General features: G+C 42.2%; 1 protein-coding gene across 4 annotated transcripts in view; it reads right to left on the reverse strand.

The window, feature by feature from the left end:
* Positions 1–18,906, reverse strand: part of AFF1 (ALF transcription elongation factor 1) — a 109,801-nt gene extending 90,895 nt beyond the window's left edge. For 3 of the 4 annotated variants that reach the window (XM_086746437.1, XM_086746435.1, XM_086746434.1), the window contains exon 1: positions 18,845–18,906. In XM_086746437.1, the coding sequence (XP_086602563.1) occupies positions 18,845–18,879 (35 nt within the window). In that variant the 5' untranslated portion in view covers positions 18,880–18,906. Of the gene's footprint in view, positions 1–5,688; positions 5,926–18,844 lie in introns of those variants that run through there. The other variant, XM_086746436.1, reaches the window with a different exon arrangement.
* Between the last annotated feature and the right edge of the window lie 204 nt (positions 18,907–19,110).

Genomic DNA, 19,110 nt, shown 5'->3' on the forward strand with positions numbered 1-19,110 from the left:
TCTCTAAAAATTAAAGCAGGGTCATATTTTCTCTTAATCTGACAGGTAGCATTGCAGAAACAACACTAAATGAAAACTTTAAGGCACTGGTACAATAAACATTCAGTACAACTCAAAATGACAACTACACACTAAACAATATCTAAGCCTAAACTAATCCAGAAGATACACATATGACAGCTGTGATGAAGGTTGCCTATTCAAACCTGCCTAGACACCTCAGTTTGACAATGCTGAAAACAGTATTAAAATTCGCAAAGCACCTCCTCAAATACAGTTTCATGCCCAAACACCTGCTTTTTCTCCCTGCCACCTCTCCATTCCCCTACAAGAATAAGGTAGTGAAAAAAATGCACTTTTTAAAACCAGTGCAGTAAAATAAGATGAACAACAATTTTTGCACCTCAGTAGTGTACGATAGAGCTGGGGGCTAGCTCTGCACAAAGCAGCCATCACAGCCGAGAGGAAAGACTGCCGGGAAGGATTCTGCCTCTCACCGCTTTCCACAGTCGCTGGATTCTGTACAGATCTAGAATGCAACTTCTCTTCCCTGAATTGGCTGTGAATATGCAACCGTGGCAAATCTGCTTATAGCACACGCAGTAGATCTTGTCTGTTCCCCATAAAAGCACTCTGCCAGAGCAACGCAGCCCTGCATTAATCCACCTATGATAGCACTGCATTTTGGAACAGTATCTGCCCCAGTCAGTTCCTCCACCCCAGCCAGCACTACGTGTGCCTTCTAGTTTTTATCATGGACACAGATGAACTGCAGCAGCCAAAACTGTAAAACATAACATAGCCATCACCTTTTCACTATAACATACCACAGGAAGAAACTCTCCATGCTGTGTTCAAGCCTGAACAGGATGAGTATTTTCTCATGTTTTTCAGGCTCAGGCATCTCTATATTAAAGGAACTCTTTCATCATGTTGCAAGCAAGTGAGGCAGCAAACCTGTTTCTGCGCTCCCAACCACCCTACAACTGAGGCAGGTCTTAGGAAGACACTCCATGCTCGGTGAAGAACTCTTCCTCGCTCCACTGCAGTCCACCTCACGAAGAACAACGTCCTCGTAGCATTCATATGTATTTTACCGAGATAGCTTTTCTATTATATTTTAAAGGCATCTAAAAGCTTCATGCTGTCATTCACTATGACTATGTTCAGAAGGAAAGCGCTGAGAATTTATGCAGCTCATCAAAAATTTGTTTCCTGGTATTAGTGCTGCATCTTGCAGTTGAACTCGCAAATTATTTTCTCATAAAAAGCAGTGAGAAGATGCCTCTCTTTGCAATACAGGTTCAGACTCGGGAAAATTATGTGATCTAAGGAAACATTCCCTTCTATACCAGCTCAGGTATACCATGACAAAGTCTTTCAAAGTTTTCAAGGGCCTATTACATTTGTAACCTCCACTGGCGGGGTGGGGGGAGGTGGGGGGGTGTGTGTGTGTGTGGGAGGGGTGGAAACAAACAAAAAAACCCTAAAAAACAAACCAACCCCACACAAAAACAAAACCAAAATCCAACAAATATACTTGAAAAATCCACACCACTGTGAGCATCTCTTCTCTACGAGGGAGCTTCAGCTGCAGGCCTGCCCCAAAGCAATTGACTCCAGGCAATAAGGAACTGTGAACTAAAAATCCCCAGCAGCCCACAAAACATGCTGTGGATCAGGTAGGCATTTTGTTCTGGAGAAAATAGGATTGTATTTCTACTGCTAGGGCTAGTAGCAGTGTACAAGCGAAATCAACTGGTTCACAGGATGTTTTAGCTTTCAACAGACAGGTAAACTCCAACAAGACATCATTTCAGCCGTTCTTCACCTATGTCAGCTGACTGGAATGCAGCATCACCAATACTGGCATTTGCCTGTATCAACAGGACCCACGAAACAAACAAGTTATGAAACATGTCTTTAGATCTGGCCTGGAAAGCTGTGAAACGACATGGAACAAAATCAAGCTGCATCATTCAACGTAGCTTCTCTGGGAAAAGCCTCAGTGTCGTTCCCTTCAGAAGAAACTGTTTTTCTGCATTTACCACGTTTTAAATGCAGATATAGCCACATTTTATTTCTGCGCAGCATCACCTTTTCTATTGAAATTAGTGGTACAGCCTCATTTCAAGACTCGTCTGGGTTTTGCTGATACAACTTGGCTTTAGCAGGTGGAAGCAGAGACTGCTGTCCATCATTACGCTTCCCTGGAGGGCTGACTCAGGAGAAAGAGCAAGGTGAGCCCACCAGGGATGACAGCACAACACTCGGATTTCATGTTGCTCTGACTGTGCTACCGTATTCACCTATGTACAAAGGTTAGGAAATTGTATTTATTCTGCATACCTGCAATCATACTAATCATGAGCACTTTGAAAGGCAAGTTATGTGACAACTGGAAATTCTTAGCATCCATAACAACACAGTATTTACTTACCCACCAATTTTAAATAAGTGTAACCAACAGGGTCAGCAGATAATTTAAAATGATCCCAACCAGTCTGAGAAAAGAAGCCTAAATCTTCACAAAAGCAGCTATTCATCTTCAGATCCTCAGCTTGCGATTGCTGCAGTGGAGCACACATTTTAATGACGAAGTAAGCAGAAGAGAGATGGGCTCCATCACTCCGTTAAGGGGCCATACTATCATGCTTCACTGATCGCTGGCAGTAGCTGGTAGTGAGTGCAGGTGCCAGTCTGTCCTACGCACCTCCTAGGGGTCCTGCCATATCCCAGAGCAGCTGAACGGCACGTGAAGACTATCACACGACATTTAACAAGAAAGTTGTCCTCATTCAGATTGATTCTGCTTCTGCTCACACGTTCCTGAATATACCATAAAAAACTGACACAAGCCCTGTTGCCCAGGGACACTACAGGCATCAGATCATCCGCACGTTCCAGAAGCGAGTGAACAGAAAGCTAGAGCTGCAAACCTATGGCTCAGTTAGCAACTTAAAAAAAAAATAAATCTACATTATACACAAACAATGCTAAACAGAGGATAGTTTCTCCACCTAATGGCTCTAGATAGAAGCTATTTACAGCAGTTATTGGCAGAAGCTGATTTTTCTCAAACAGCTGAAACAAAAACATACCCAACTCACCACGTAATCATTCCTTAAGATTTACTATTTTAGAAAATGTTACAGCTTCTGTTAGCACATCAGTTTCTCAGTCATCACCACTACAGTTTTTAAAATGCTGAAGAGTGGTAACAGGCATGTTTTAACACCTTGTTTTCCTTACCCTTCCACCCTTCAAAACAATGAAACCTAAATGCTAGGTGAGCTGCCCAGGATCACAGCACTGAAGCTAAAGAAAGGATGCAAGACTTTCTTGTTCCGAAACAAGCATCATTCCCAATGTCACATCCATTTCACTACCTCAAATACACAGCATGTGAGAAACAGCAAACCCAAGCAGACGGAGGAGGGCCTGAAGGCCTCATACAGAATGATACCCAAAATGCTATGGTGCTCTGTATCATACAACCTCATTAGTAATTTACTGAGCTTGCAGAAATTGTTTGTATTTTTTATAAAGGAGAAATTAACACAAAAAGCTCATCCACATTGTTTGTCAGCTACCTAGCAGAGTAAACCCTCTGACACGTTTTGGGAAATGAATTCTGGAGACATGTGGCCTCTCAGCCCCAGGCAGTATAACTCAAATTATTTATTGTGAATATGAATTCATCCTTCACTGTTGAATAAAAGCTTCCACGCATCCACAAAGTACAGATCTCTTGGACTGAGATGGATACCCCTGCCTATCTGTGCCATCGAAACAGAAATACCACAAGCACCAGACTTTCTGGCAAATGTAACCTCTCTCCTGCAACAGATTCATTTCTGCTACTTGATTTCACTCCTACTCTCTTAAGTGTCTTAAAATAAGCAATAATCAGAGACTTTAACACTGATATTGAAGCATACAGAAGTTACCATCTTACTCACTATGCTGAAATGCTCTGACACGGTTTTACAGTTTGAGCATCTCACAGCATCCTGAAAAAGCAAAAGCCAATGCACATGACGGAAAAGAAAGGGTACCGAATGGCAGGTGCACATCTCGTCTCCATGCCTGTCTCAAATGGTAGGTGTGGGGCACAGTCCTTTCACCCACCCCGCAGTACTCAGCCCCACGGACACAGTCCTTGGTCCATTTTCTTTACTTTCAGTTGGAACCACTCAACGTCTAAAACTTCATTCTCTGTGCCATCCAGCTTACAGGTCTGTGATGTGGTTTGCTGACCCCAGAGCTAGCCTTGCCCTTTCTCAACCAGTTTGCTGACACTGGAGGCTACTGCTGGGACCCAGCTCCCATGTACACTCCTGCCACCCAAGAAAATGGCTGTGCAACCTCTGAGACACTAAGTGTGTCCCCGGCCTTGGAGTCAAGCCAAGCTTCAAGGCCAGCCAGCAGCACTAAGATTTATGCTGTATCTTCTCTTAGCATGTGGGCTTATTAAAGCAACGTGCTGATAATGCAGGCCAATAAATCATGCGAGTAAGTGATCATGCAAAAGGGAAAAAGATGCTGAAAAATTAAACCTTTGCCTCTTTGTTAAGTACTCCCAGTCCCCTCACACGCAGGGGAGGCAGTTGGAGCCAGAGAAGAGTTCAGCTGTTAACGAAGCAATCAATCTTCCCGTCCTTCCTCCCCAAACCTCAGGGCTCTGTCATTTTGCAGTTTGTAATTTAAAGCCAGCTCTTGGCTTCAAATCCGCAGAAAGGCACCACTGTGAAAATACACTGCAAGTGCCAAACTTCTGTGGAGGATATGCTACCTTTTTTTTTTTATTCCCCCCGCCCCCACCTAGAGGATAGAGGAGCAGGGTGGCTATTTGGTAGGGGACTAAAGAGCAAAAAGGGCTTTTCTCCTTTCGGCACTTCTGAAAAGCCCATTAAAGCATCGTAAAAGGTAAAAGGCATTTAACAGGTACCTTAAATGGCACTGCTTCATCAATTACTAGGACTTAAGAAAATCTGCCTCCCCCATGCGGAGTGTGAAATTTACTTTAGACAGGATGCCCCCGCCTCGAGAGCAGCCAAGAAGTTGTTTCTTTAAAAACAAAGTTAGTTGCAAAGTATCTAACCAAGATTGGTATATTTGCTTGAATTTTGCTCCCTGACAACAACTGCACTGGATCATTCTTTTTCATACTCTTCTCTACAACCATTTTCCACCCTCCCACCTATCCAGCAGATTGGCACACAAGCAGACACAACCTGCTTCCGTTTTATACAGACAGCTCTCCAATCCAACCAAACATAAACCATTTACCTTTTAAAATATTGCTGAAAGCACTCACAGAAACCTGTTTATACTAGGCTGGTTACAGAGAAAAAAAAAAAACTAAACAATAATAGACAAGTCCACAAGGAAGGAGAAAATCAGTTTCAAAGAGCTATTAACTTGTCGGACAGGGAGGGATTTGACAGGGAGCAATTAAGACCAGTTTTCCTGTTAAAAGTTTACGCTGAGAGGAGGCGGTGGGCACTTCGGTGAATAAAATCCATGAACAAGCCCTATCCCGGACGCGTCTCCAGACACATTTCGGTGTAAGAATCACGAGCAAACTGTGCCTGAAAAGGAGTGGGGGCATCATTAGCACCGCCGGGCCACGAAAAGCCCTTGGTGAGATCCGCCAGCAGCGGCAGAAGTTGTTTCGTGCCGTACCTCGACTGGGCAGCCATCGCGAAGTTTACACCGCCAAGCGTCCTCTCTCCATGAGCTCCTTCCCCAGCTGTCCAGGCTCTACCCCCCTGCCAAAATCTTCTCTTCCATTTGCCGGCTGCCCTTCTGCCCGGTTCCCGTGGATGTGCCCCTCTAAAGCGTCACCGAGCCCCGGGCTCCCTGCGCCACAGCTCCCCGAGCCCGGCCCGGCTGGCGCAGGGCTGGACTACGCTCATGTTGATCGACATCCGGGCACCCGGGCCCTCCCCCGGCTCGACGCATTCCCGGCCCGAGGGGAGGGCGACGGGGCCCTCTCACTTTCAGCTGGGGGGGGGCGGGGGGAAGCGGGGAAAGGGGGTGTGTATGTGTGTGTAGTAAACCACGCGACTCCGCTGAAAAGCCAAGGGCTGGCTGGCACCTTGCGAGCGTCAGCGCCGCACGCCCCCGGGGCCCCCTGCTCTTTTTATTCCTCGGCTGCTTTTTGGCCAGCGGGCCTTCGGCAGCTCGCTCAACCCCGGTGCCCGCCCCGTGCAAAGAGACCCCTTTTTAGCCAGGTTTTCGTGGTACGACCCAACCTCCTTAAAAGGAGATGTTGTTCTGCCAACGCAGGAAAACTGAGGGATTGGGCGAGAGGCGGACGGGCGCTGCCGCCGCAGCCTATGGGGGAGCGGCGGGGTGTGCCCCGCCCCGCCCGCGGGCGCGTGCCCCGGCCCGCCCAGGCGGCTGCCCCTGTCTGCCGGGGCCCCGGGAGTGAGGGGCGGGAACGGCAGGGGAGACACGGAGCGCGGCCGAGAAACCGGGAGGTGCGCTGGCTGCGGAGGACACCCCCCGGTACCAGCGCCCTGCCGTATCCCTGGGCTGGGGGGAATTGGCGCTCTCCGCTTTCAAAATTTTCCAAGCAAATACAGAACGCAGATGTGAACGTTAATCCCATCCGGCCGCACAGATGCAGCGAATGAAAACCTGAGTATACAACTACACTTGCAGGTGCCCATGCTTGCAATTGCAGCCTAAGAAACTGAAAAGAAAAAAAAAAATTGTGATGCCGTTTCTTCCGGGCTGTAGAGATGGTGGTTTGTAGACTCATTCAGAAAGCAGCAGTACCTGTCCTTCGCTCTGGGCATTCCTTGGCACAATTATAAAAACAAACTACTCCTGCAACGCCTTTCAGCCAGTAATTAACCAAACATTCAGCAGGCAAAAACATTTATCCAAGATCCCTTCAACTTTTCTCAGCAGACTACACATAGCTAAGATTTCTACCAACATTGCAACATTATAGTCCACCTTATTTTCTGTTTTAAAGCACAACTCATGTCAAAGTACTCAGCAGATACCAGAAGAGTTTATACCCATTCCCAGCAAATAATAAATTATCATTTTTAAAAGCCATTTATATAAAGCTTCTGAAAGCATGCAGTTTCAAGTACATAGTTTAAAAATATGAAAACGATCAGAAAATGTTTGGGGTTTTTTTCCCCATTCCTTGTCTTTATCCAAAAAGGAAAGATTGTAAATAGAAAAACCAAAAAAGAACAAGTGACTCTGATTATAAAGTAAGCAGATAATACCATTGTTATATCAGCTAATCACAGACTCAACTGCTCATAAGTGACCGGGGATTTGAGGTGTCACCTTGGTAATGGTGATCTATTATGAACTCTCCCAAAACACACTCAAAAAATAATCCGAACACACACACACACACACACAGCATTTTCTGAAACTGAAGTCCTAAAAGTGCCGGTAAAACAACTATCGTCTCTGAAGAAAACCAGGAGAGCTGGACAACATCATAAAATAACAAGTTATCCAAGCAGAAGACACTCATCACTGGAAACAGTAACTGTAACACAAAACCCCGGACTCCCATCAAAGTATACATTTCACACAAACACTCACTTGCATACTCAGTTTTTAACTTAAAACTAAGCTTGCAGAAGTAGCTACTTAGTGCAAATTTGGTATGTAAATGAGTTAGTACAGAAGGCAGCAAGAGATGATTGCTGTGTATACCCTGTGGTGTGCAGGTAACGAGATTAACGTGAAACCTCACACAACGCTTTTTAATAAGGGCATCTCCAAAGAGACCCATCTCATCAGGTTACGAGCAGGGTACGGAAGATGAGTGCCATGACTTGCCCAGCATCACCCAGGTAGCCAACAGCAAAGCCTGGAAGTGAAGACAAGCATCTCTGCAGTGAGGGTCTTCAAAGAGGCAAGATAACTACCAGTATTCCAGTATAGATAACACTTCTTATTTTGCCGCATTTTATAAATTCAAAGCACTTTAGAAATATTAGAGCTCCATGAAGAAGGAAACAGAGCATCTATCCTTTCCCTAGAAGCCTAATTCAGGCTCTTAACTCTGATAACTTGATATCCATGACCACAAGACCTTTCAGTCAGGTTTGTAATATGTAGTTTACTGAACACAGTAGAAAGCACAGTTTTGTTTTTTTTTTTTGTTTTCCCCCCTTGGCTTTATCCGAAGAAAGGCTCCAATCATCTCAGCTCCAGGTCTAGAGTTCACCATTCTGCCATTCACTGTGTTGTATAAATTAAAACTCTTCTGCAAGGCACTACAGAAAAACAAGCTAGAAAATCCCTGTATATATCCCCTCACTGTTGCTTTCAACTATGTCATAACCTGCAGGGGGCTTTTTGCTTCTTTTAAGTGTTTTTATTTTGTTGAAGCTGAACTCATTGATTTTCTAATCAGAGGATATTTACAATTTTCAGATAAGACACAACCCCAAGAAAACACACCCTACCCTCAAGCCCCTTTTCTGCCAGGAAAGGGCCAAATGAACAAAGCAAGCAATAGCGAGGCAGGAATGCTATGCAGATACACGACGTGCAAGCCTTTGTCACTAGGAGAGCAGCTTAAGTGTTTCAGCACTTTACAGGCAGAAAAAAAAAACACTGCTGTGGGGACTATCACTGCTGGAGTGGGATTCACAAGTGACTAACTCTTCTCAGGTGAAATATCTCCCTCCTCCCCAGCCTTAAAAAAAAAAAAAAAAAATTTCGATCCCAGATGAGTACTCCAGTCCTTGGACCATTGCTGGTCTCTCCTAATCAGCTGTCACATTTTGACAAGTTATCAGATAGCGATAAGGGAAGGAAGAGATTGAGGATAGCCAGCCTGTCATCGAGGGGTAAAGGAAACTAAAGTTTCTTAAATAAATATTTTGAAAGGTTTAATTTAAACAAAACATAATTGACAACAGATCTTTAAAAGTTTGTTGGTTCAGGTTTTTTTCCATTTTTAATAATAATTTAGGAATTTTAATAATAATTTATAATTATTAGAATAATTTAGGTGCCTGGAATATCCAGACATCAGTTAATCCAACTTCTGCCCTCAAAGCACAACTAGCTGTACTGAGGCTGGAGATCCTACAACCTTCTCTGGGTCTCTGCTCTTACTATCTGCTGCCTCTCATCCTTTCACTGTTCATGTCTGAGAGAAGTCTGCTCCTGCCCGCTCTCTACCCCCACGAGATACCAACAGACAGGAATAAACACCCTCTTGTCCTTCTCTTGCCCAGGAAAACTAATCCAGAGCTCTCAGCCTCTCCTGCACTTTGTGCACTCCAGCCCGGTTGTCCCAGTAGCTCTGCACTGCATTTCCTGTAGCATCTCAGTGTCTTTCCTCTCCCCAGCATGGGACAGAGGAGAGGTATCCCTTCCCTTGTCCTGCCAGCCACTCTTCTGTTAACACAGCCAGGCAATGGTTTGTTACAAGGCGCACTGATGATCCCTGTTCATCTTGTCCACCGGGACACCCAATCTGCCTCACATAGCAGTCTGGGATTTAGTGCAATGTATGTTACCAAAAAGAAAACAAGAGTAAGTGCAGCTTTCAAAATGTGTGCTTTTTTTCTTCTTAGGGCCTAATGATAGCATTTTAAATCATGACTCATGTCATGAGAGACATCCTGTCTCAAGCTCACGCGTCACTCCAAATAACTTGATTCTTCTCCCTATGAAAAGCCGTGGAAAATAATGCTGAGAGTCCGACAGCTTCAGAGAAGAGAATATATTTAACTGCTGCTAGAAAGTTCTTACTAAGTATAACCAAAAGCACTGATAATTAAACATACTAATACCAGGACTAAAACTGCATATCCAGCCAACATTTCGGAGGGGTTTTCTAAACAAAATCAAAGATCCTATTTGCCCTGGAGAGCTGTATATGTAATTATCTTCTGCAACTCCAGCTGAAGAGATTAGAAAACAGGGAAAAAGGAAAGGGAGGCATTTAATTATTTAAGACTATCTACTTTTTTTTTTAGTAAAGTAATTAAGAATTCATTGAATCTTCTTAATGTATATCTTTCATGCAAGCAATAATAAAAGTCTCCTTTTTGAAAGGAGGGATACTGTACAAAGAAAGGAAACGAGTTGAAATCTATGCCTCTATCTCAAAATTTCATTATCAAGTTTGGGGTTGTTTTTTTCCCCTCTACCTAGCTAGATCATTACAGTACTTTTGAAGATTTGGAAGCTACTGATAGGAAGAAAGCTCTACCAAGCTAGCGAATTTAAGGTTCTTCCAACATGCCATTCTGCTGTTTAAGCAAAGAAATAAATATGTATTACTATACTAAGCTGAACACTGTGCACATCCAGTGCTGCAAATGCAGGATATCAACATGGGGAATAACACTTTTGGCTACCCCACAGTTCCTCCATCTTGCTAAGACCTGTGGAATCCACATCTCCCGAGAACTACTGACTTGTGTTTTCCACAGCTACTCAAACACACAGGAGGCTGTAACTATTTTCTACCTGTTAAAAGAGATTTTGCACTTGAAACAGAGCTGCCACAAAATATTGCTAAACATGGCAAAATATGCCTATTGTTCAAATGGGTAAGTGTATGCAGAAAGCAGGCAAATTACTTCATGTCTACCCTGCAGAAATCCTGTGACAGATGATATTCAGCATTTCTCTCTCCAAGACCTACACTCCAACTAGTTTAACCCCACCTCCATGGGTGAAGGGAATGCTAAGTACTCTAGACTCTCAAAGCACTTAGGTAAATATCAAGACTTTGACCACATGTCAAATCCTCTGCTTGACTAGAAATTAATTTGGATCAGGGCTTGCAATCCAGATTACATTTCCAGATGCTACACATCTGGAAAAATAATGAATAAGAGTTGGGTTTCCTTTCTATGAGATCAGTTTCAAACTTTCTGAAGACAAGCCTGGATGCTTCAGCCCAGTACGAAGAGACTAACAGAGCAGTATGGGATATCTTCAGCCCTTTGTCTGCACTTAACCAGTTTTCTCTATTTGAAAAAGCTTTAAAAATTATATACTATATACACTTCTAGACTTCTACCTTATCTCCAACAGTAAACAAAGCTTTTGTCTGTACACTGCAGAAATTTTAAGGAACGTGACTTGTCATCTTCTGGCTGGTAGCAGGTTCCATTGCTAGATGTGGACATACATACACCATCTAATAACAGGGCATTTAAAAGTTTATGCAGTGAAACACAATAAGCCACCTTTATATACATCTACAGACTTGATGTATGGAGCTGTCTTCCATTTGCTATGTGCTCTGAGGTTTAAACACACATTCTCGTAAAGACTCAAAGCTTTAAGAAGATAATTCACTGCTTACACAATCATACAGTCACAGGAGAAGCCAGCATTTTGAATATGATACTGAATGCAATTAAATTTTTATTTGATAGTTTCAGGATCAATAAGCAGTAAGAGATCACTCCTACCTCTTCCCTAGGATGTGAGAAGGGGAGAACATATCAAGAAACCTCTAACATATGTGGATATACTTATGCAACCTATGTAGGTTTTATTCTGTTTTAGGAGTCCTTAAATTGGGCAGGAGAAGGTTCTCTAGGTCATTTTCACTGTTGAAAAGAATTTGCAAGGTGGAAACAAAGGTGAGACAAGATCAGAAAACACCACTTACTTCCCTTCCTTATGTCCTCCCATCTCTTCCATCACTTTAAGGTATTCAGTCACTTCTGACAACAAAATGCATTTTTCTTTTCTTAAATAATTAATCTGACCTATCGCTAGCTTGATTTCTGTTATATATTATAGTCCAGTAGTGCCTAAGATGACACCAGCTACAAGTGTAACTCCACTTGTCTCCATATGTACTAACACTAACAAGGCCAGGCCGGATGAGGCTCTGAGCAACCTGATCTAGTTGGGGATGTCCCTGCTCCTTGCAGGGGGGTTGGACTAGATGACCTTTGAAGGTCCCTTCCAACTCTAACTATTCTATGATTCTAACACGTTGATATTGTTCTCATCTGCTGTCAAAAAAGGCCACGGAAAATGGATAAACAAGCAACAGGCTGAGCTGCTTCCTGTTTTAAAACCCTCTCCAGCTGATTATATAAGTTTTCTTAATCCAGATAACCTGTATGGAAATCTTCAATCTGAGCTATCTCACTGAAGATTAAATAAAATTAATCTCAGCTCTTTTGGGCAGAACAATAGACAAAGTAAAAAAAAAAAAAAAAAATATATATATATATAGACTCGCCACAACAGTCAAGCTTTCTCCAGGAAAAAAAAATGTCAAGAACTTAACACTTCTTAATTTTTGAGTGCTTGCTTTTGCAAAAATAGTAGCATCCTTTTCATCACAGTGTATCTGTGTTTAAGGGGTATGTAAAAAAAAAAAAAAAAAAAAGCCAGCAGCTATTTCTGTGACTTTTGACCCTTTATCTGCATCAAAAGTTTCTAGCAGTTTTCCACTCTCCCTCCTTGAAAAGCACTTGTTCAAGTGCTTTGTGATTCCAGTATTGTGAAAAGGGATTGATGTTTACAGAGTGTTGGCTTTATGGCAAGGCCTTCTGTGTTGACCCAGAGTATACATCCTGTGCCAAGACGAGGCACTCGCACTGGAAGGACAGAGGCTTTCCAAGAGAACAAGGACTGTGAGGAAATGAGGCAAAAGAAGACAAACCTCCATGTCATTATTCAACTTCTGTATTTCAGTGATTATCTCACAAATGCCTATGAAACCCTCTGAGACAGTAAAAGAAAATCTAACCCCGCTTCGCACTGCCAGGTGAGGACTGCCTACCATGAATTTCTTCAAAGCACACAGCAGAGACCTCTGCTAAGGCTCTGAATAGATTGCAAACCTGCAGGTAAATCTAAAGGATGACCAAACAAAACTGCAGCACAGAAGTAGCTGCTGGCTTTTTTTTTTTTTTTTCAATATACTCCTTAAACAACGATACAGTGCAATGAAAAGGATGCTATTACTTCTGCAAAGGCAAGCACTCAAAAATCAAGAAATGTTAATGATGATACAGTCTTTTAAGGCATGACCATGAATCACCTATAAACCACTCTTAGTCCTCAGCACAAACCTATCCTGGGAGTGAAACACCTGCTTACAGAAGAAAGGGAGTTATGGTCATAACAAGCTCTTTGGGCCTTATTCTTCAAGCCTCTACTCTTGCAGCAGTACCACTGCTATCCCAGTGGGTCTTAGACACAGCCTTCCCAGAGGGTCAGTGCCATGAAAAGCACAGTGCTGGTCCGAGTGGCCCATGCAGCGGTGACGCTGATATCTGGGGCTGTACCTGCCAGAAAGGCAATTTCATAAGGCAGTATCCGAGCAACGAATACAGCAGAAGTCATTACCTTCTGCTCATCTCCAAATCTGTGTGTGAACTCTTGACTTCTATGGACCCTGCTGTATTTACAGAGCAGCATTTGGTGGCAAAGCTGGTAGAGAAACCAAGGGATGCGTAAAAGCAAGTACCCTGGGAAATCCTACCTTTGTCACTGAATTGTTACCTGAACCTTACTGAAATCATTTAAATCTTGACATAAGTTATTATTTATCTAATGATCTCTTTTTCCCGAAATTTGTGTCATGCTGAGTTTGGTTTAACAGTGAATTCGAATAAAAAGTGGATTTATATCAACTGTTAAAAAAGGTGAACAAAGTCACCACGATATGCTACAAGTATCCCCTTGAAAAGAGCTTATAAGTAAAATCAATACTCAAATTGTTTGAAACCTTAACAAAAAACAAAAACAAAAACAACAACAACCAAAAACTCACACAGCACTAGTGGAGAATATCAAGATCCTGCCAACTACTGGAAGAGAGGAAAGACAGCATCAGGAATCGAAGCAGGAAAGGACTGGGAGACGAGGATGCCTGGAGTAAACTTCCCCTAGTACCACTCACAGTAATAAAAAAAAAAAAAAAACACCCCAAAACATATTACTGCTGAATTGCAGGGCTGTTTTTGTTCTCTTTTCCTAGCAAGATACCTTCAGGAAAAGAAAAGGCAAAGAACACTGGAAGTGTCATGTGTGAAAAACAGCATCTCAAGTTTGCTGAAGTTATAAAGGAATTTTAAAATAAAATAAAACTGATCATTCTCTCTGTCAAAACTTTAACAAGAAAGACAACGAACTGAACAACAACACTGTATTACTTCCAGATTTTGTAAAACATCCCAACAATCCTAGTTACTTACTGGGGTTTTCCAAAGAGCCAAGGTAGGTAAATGCCTGCTTTCTCCTAACAGAGATAAATAATTCCTGAGCTGTGCTGGCAGCCACTTTCCATTTTTAAGGAAGGAGAGGCAAGGCAGAGCATTGAACATCCCACTCAGAATAAAGCCTCAGAAATCCTATACCACAAATGTTTCACGTGAAGCAAATGCCATTCTGGTGCTTTTTTAAAAAGTTTCAGACACGCAACCAAGGGAATGGCTGAGAAGCCTCACATTCCTTACTTTCTGGCTCACCAGCTGCCCTAAAAACAAAATTATACCATTTTTGTTGGAAGATTTAATGAAAATGGATAAGTTCTTGTGGAACATTTCAAGTCCAAATCAGTGTTTCCCCAAAGAAAGCTTTCTGTCAGAATATATCCTGTCAGCTGTAGACTCCTCTCCTACATCTGTTTTCAAGATTGGCAGGCTGCAGCTTTTCCCACCTGTTTTTTTTTTATTCACCAATCAAGGATACAAGTTTCCCATTTTTCAGATCCTTGTCTCTGAAAGATGTAATGCAAGTTAAGGAAACTGTCTCTTGATAAGTAAAATGCAAACAAAATGAATCAATAAAATAAGCTTTTCATGCTCTTCAGCGCATCATAAGCTCAGAAACACACTCCTGAGGTGAAGAGGATTACCAAAGTAACACTTCCTAAAAACCTCACAGAAAAGCTGCCTACAGGTGATCATAATTCCAAATGTATTTAAGCTATTTATGAGCATTTTAATTTTAGAAGATCCATTCTTATCTACCTACGTGTTGAATGAGAATGGAGTTGCCAAGAGATGAAGCTTGTGATTTAAACACTGCATAGAAATGTAAATCCAATTAAAAAATAAAAACCAAAACAAACGAAGGTGTGCAGGCAACCTGGATGCCATTGTTTCTTAATTTTGAATTCCTGAAAATGCCAGACTACTGACCTCAGAGATCAGTGGTAAAGCACAAGATATGGGTACACTATGTGCATTTTATGTACACAGCACCATCTCGTCTGGCCATACAGCTACACATATCTGGACACACCAAAAGGAAGCTGAGATTTACAAGGAAAAAAAGACTCAGAAGTTTCAAGCATAAAGTTACAACATTTTCAGACAAGGTGCAGATGCTGATACATTGCCAAAAACTACCTACAGCATCTGCAATAGGGTCTGTCACTCCTACAGAAGGAAGATTGATATCTCTTTGCTCACTGCTAACAACGCCTGCCATACCTGAGTGTTGGTTCAGTACTACTCAGTTCACACACTCATGGATTTTTCAAAGTAATCACTTTTTTTTTTTTTTAATCTCCAGCTTTGTTCATCTGTTACTCCTGAAGCATCTGAAAGTCTTCCACATCTCCACAGAGCTTGAGAAAGCTGTTCTTTAAGTTAGCAGTTTTTCACCTGCTATGAAATTTAGTTGCTCCTGGGCCTTTGCTGTTATAATGCTATTCACGGGGTTGGGTGCTCCTGTGTGGTGTTACTAAAGAAATCTTTGCACATCTTTGTTTTCAAGAAGTGTTAAATAAAATAACTTTTTTTGTTGTTGTTGTTGGTTAACAGCAGCAATTGGTACCTAGCATTTGTTGCAAGATTCCAACAAATCTGAATCAGGGACTGTTCAAAGGGGAATACAACATCCCTTAACTCAGGAAAAAATGCAATATGACTTTATACTAATAAGTGTATAATAATCCATTAAATTTGTGGGACAAACCCCAGAAGCTTACAATATTGTGAAACAATTAATTAAGCACAGAGTACCAGTGAAGAAGGAATAGATACCAAGCTGTTTTAAAATCATTAGATTAAATACACGGCCAGTAAGCTTTCCTGAAACATACTTGCTGTAAAGTAAAACATGTATTTGTTTATACCGAGAAAATAGGTCAAATTTATGCCCTTACCAAGCTTTTCAAAACATCTCATTGCACTGTACCGCATCAGGTTTTTTAAACAGACACACACCCTTGCAGTCTTCAAGAGTCACTGCTGTCCTTTAATTAAAATGTGTTCTCCCAGCTCTGTTGACAAGAAATCCATCTTACCACTGCCATTTATTGCCACTGATGAGTCCTTCGCATTTGGAGGTGAAAAGGGTCAAATGGATACTGTGATTCCTGGCCTGAAGCAGCCATGGGTAGCCTTTTCATTTGCAAAGGGGACTTCTGCACCAGGTCAGAAGGCAAGGATGGTACTCCATAAAGTCTCTGCTTCCCCAGATGAGCAGGACAATTCCTAACCTCTCAGCCCCACAAGCCTCCCTGGCTGTCAGCACCCTTCTTCCTTGCACGTCCTTGCTATCTCTACAGAAAACCAGAGGCCACACGCCTGCAGAGAAGTTAATCCTTAAAGAGTTGCTTATGTTCTGGCAATCCCAAACCCTACACAAACCTGTCAAGGTCTTGATACTCTTGGGTCTCTCTCCACCAGTAATTGAGGAACTAGGCACACAATAAATACATACATTCCTACTGTAAAGGACAGGCAGCAACCATAAAACATAGAATTTCAAGGGTTCCGCATATTTGGAAGAAAGGAGATCTCTAATCATATCCCCAAACTCCTACCTCCAAAGTACAGCTGGAAAGCAAGCGAAATTCAGAAACCCAGACATGTAAGCATACACAAAAACCAGTTTAACAAGGTAAATGAAGCTGTGCGCTGTAAGCAATGGCAAGTTTGAAGAAGGCTGAGGCAGCAAAACACTGTTGACCATGATTCAGCAAAGCACTTCTCCATAGGCTTGCTTTATAGCACCATCTTAAACTTAGCACATTCCAGAAGCAAAGCTGACTGCCAGCAGCACATCCTTGCTGGGCAAATAATGAAAAGCACTTGGATTTCACTGGTTCTAACCCACACAGCATAGCTACAGTGAGGCTAGAGGAGCAGCAGGGCAAAGGAAAGAAACTGAGCTGAGTACAACACTGGGAAAAAAAAAAAAAAAAGGGCAGGGAAGAATATAACCAAGACGACTACTTTGACTTTAACAACAGAAGACTAAGTTGGATGCAGCCTGTTATGAAAGAAATTGCTCTACAGATGTTAGGAATCAAATATTTCTGAGAAAGGAGAGGAAAACAACCCTTCGTCCTTCAATATTAAATTGAAGGAAACAATTAAAAAAGAAACCACCTTCTCCCAGGAACCAGACTGCACTAGCGACTGCACCCTACTAGCTTTTGGCAGCCATCAGGAGCAATTTCCATCATCTTCCTTGGCATTACTCACTTATCACCCTGAATGCTGTAAAATGTTCTGTAACCAGTATGAATTTTCACAAACAGTTAAAAACAACAGAAAGACTTTTATAGTCCTTGTTGGCTTTGGCACTGGAGCTGTCAGAAACCATGCTGTGAAGACTGTTAAATATCCTGATTTATATTCCAATTGAATCAAGATAACATCTATGTACAGAACACAATGTACCCTTCAGATTCACTACAGCTGTCAGATTCATTTTGTGGTGATATCCAATCCCTAGATGAGGCAGAGAGGTATGTAGGACACTGAGCAAGTAAGTGCCTGTGATTTTGGTTTGCTTTTTGATCAGGCTGCTATACATGGTATTCCAACCAGAAGCCATCCAGAAAACAGGTTTTTTGGTTTTTTTTTTTTGTTTTGGTTTTTTTTTTTTTTTTTTTTTTTTTAAGGTCCATTCCTTGCAGATGTACTGCCAAAAAAAAAAATTATGAAGTTAGATGTACTTTGGAGAGTGACAGAAGAGGAGGTGCAGTAGAGAGTTTGGATGTCTTTGCAGTATAGAGATACCACCCACGCCTCCCTCCTTAACGTGACTGTGCAGTGACCACTGTCCTTTCATGCTTCACGATGGCACGTATAACAGGGAAAAGGAACACTGACCTGTGGTACAAGGATAAAGCACACTGGCAGTTGTAAAGAGCTAAATGAAAAAGAAATGGGAACTGCAGAAAAACAACCACCTCCGGGGGTAGGGGAGGGAAGAAATCAAATTTGCAAGTTAGGTGTCTAAGTGTAAACCCCTCATTGTGCAAACTTCCAAAGATGTGCACCTGCAAGACTCCAACCCCTGAGTCAGGTCAGGATTGCCTTTCTCAATTCAAATGCATTAACAGTGCAAAAATGCTTGTTTTAAGGGCTGAGTTGCCTCATGCAGATCACTGGGATGGCGTTGTTGCCCCCACTACACTGAGGCTTCAAACAGGACAGGATATGAAGTAATAGTGCTAGAGCACTACACCTCAAGGCATGACATGCCGTAAGCAAACATCTCAACTCTATGTGAGTAGAGTTTCTGTGGGACACGGGACCACTCTCATCACTGAGAGTCATTTAAGTTGGAAAAGACCCTTAAGATCCTGAAGTTCCACCATTAACCTAACACTACCAAGTCCACCACTAATTCATGTCTCTAAGCACCATGTCTATGTGAGGGCCCATTGAGATCCAGTGTCAAACACTGTTCATTTCACAACAGATTCAAGTTACAAATGGCATAAATTCTTTCGTAGAAGACAGCATCTCAGATTTGAAACTTCATGTCTCCCACTTAGTCATTACAATTCTTGCATTGAGAGAGGGATTATTTTTTTAAAACCATCTCAAAATTCATGACAGCACCTGGGAAGCCAGGATTACATCAAATTAATTCCTACCCATTGTCGATGCTCTGGTGGTCTCCAGGTTCCATTATATTTCCATTTCAGTTAACTCATCTGAAAGAGAAAAAAAATCTCATAAAATTTCTCATTCGACACCTCTTTTACAAAAGAACTGCACATTGTACTCAGTAGATGCCACCCAATCTTTGCTTCAACAGTCACAAAGACCAATCCAGGAACATCCTTCCTCAGAGTCAGCAGAGGGGAAAAGAGGGAAAGCCAAACAAGCAAACACGAAAAATCCTCAGTTTCCAAAGTAG

The sequence above is a fragment of the Chlamydotis macqueenii genome, chromosome 4, assembly GCF_036417535.1.
Source record: "Chlamydotis macqueenii isolate bChlMac1 chromosome 4, bChlMac1.mat, whole genome shotgun sequence".
Classification (NCBI taxonomy): domain Eukaryota; kingdom Metazoa; phylum Chordata; class Aves; order Otidiformes; family Otididae; genus Chlamydotis; species Chlamydotis macqueenii.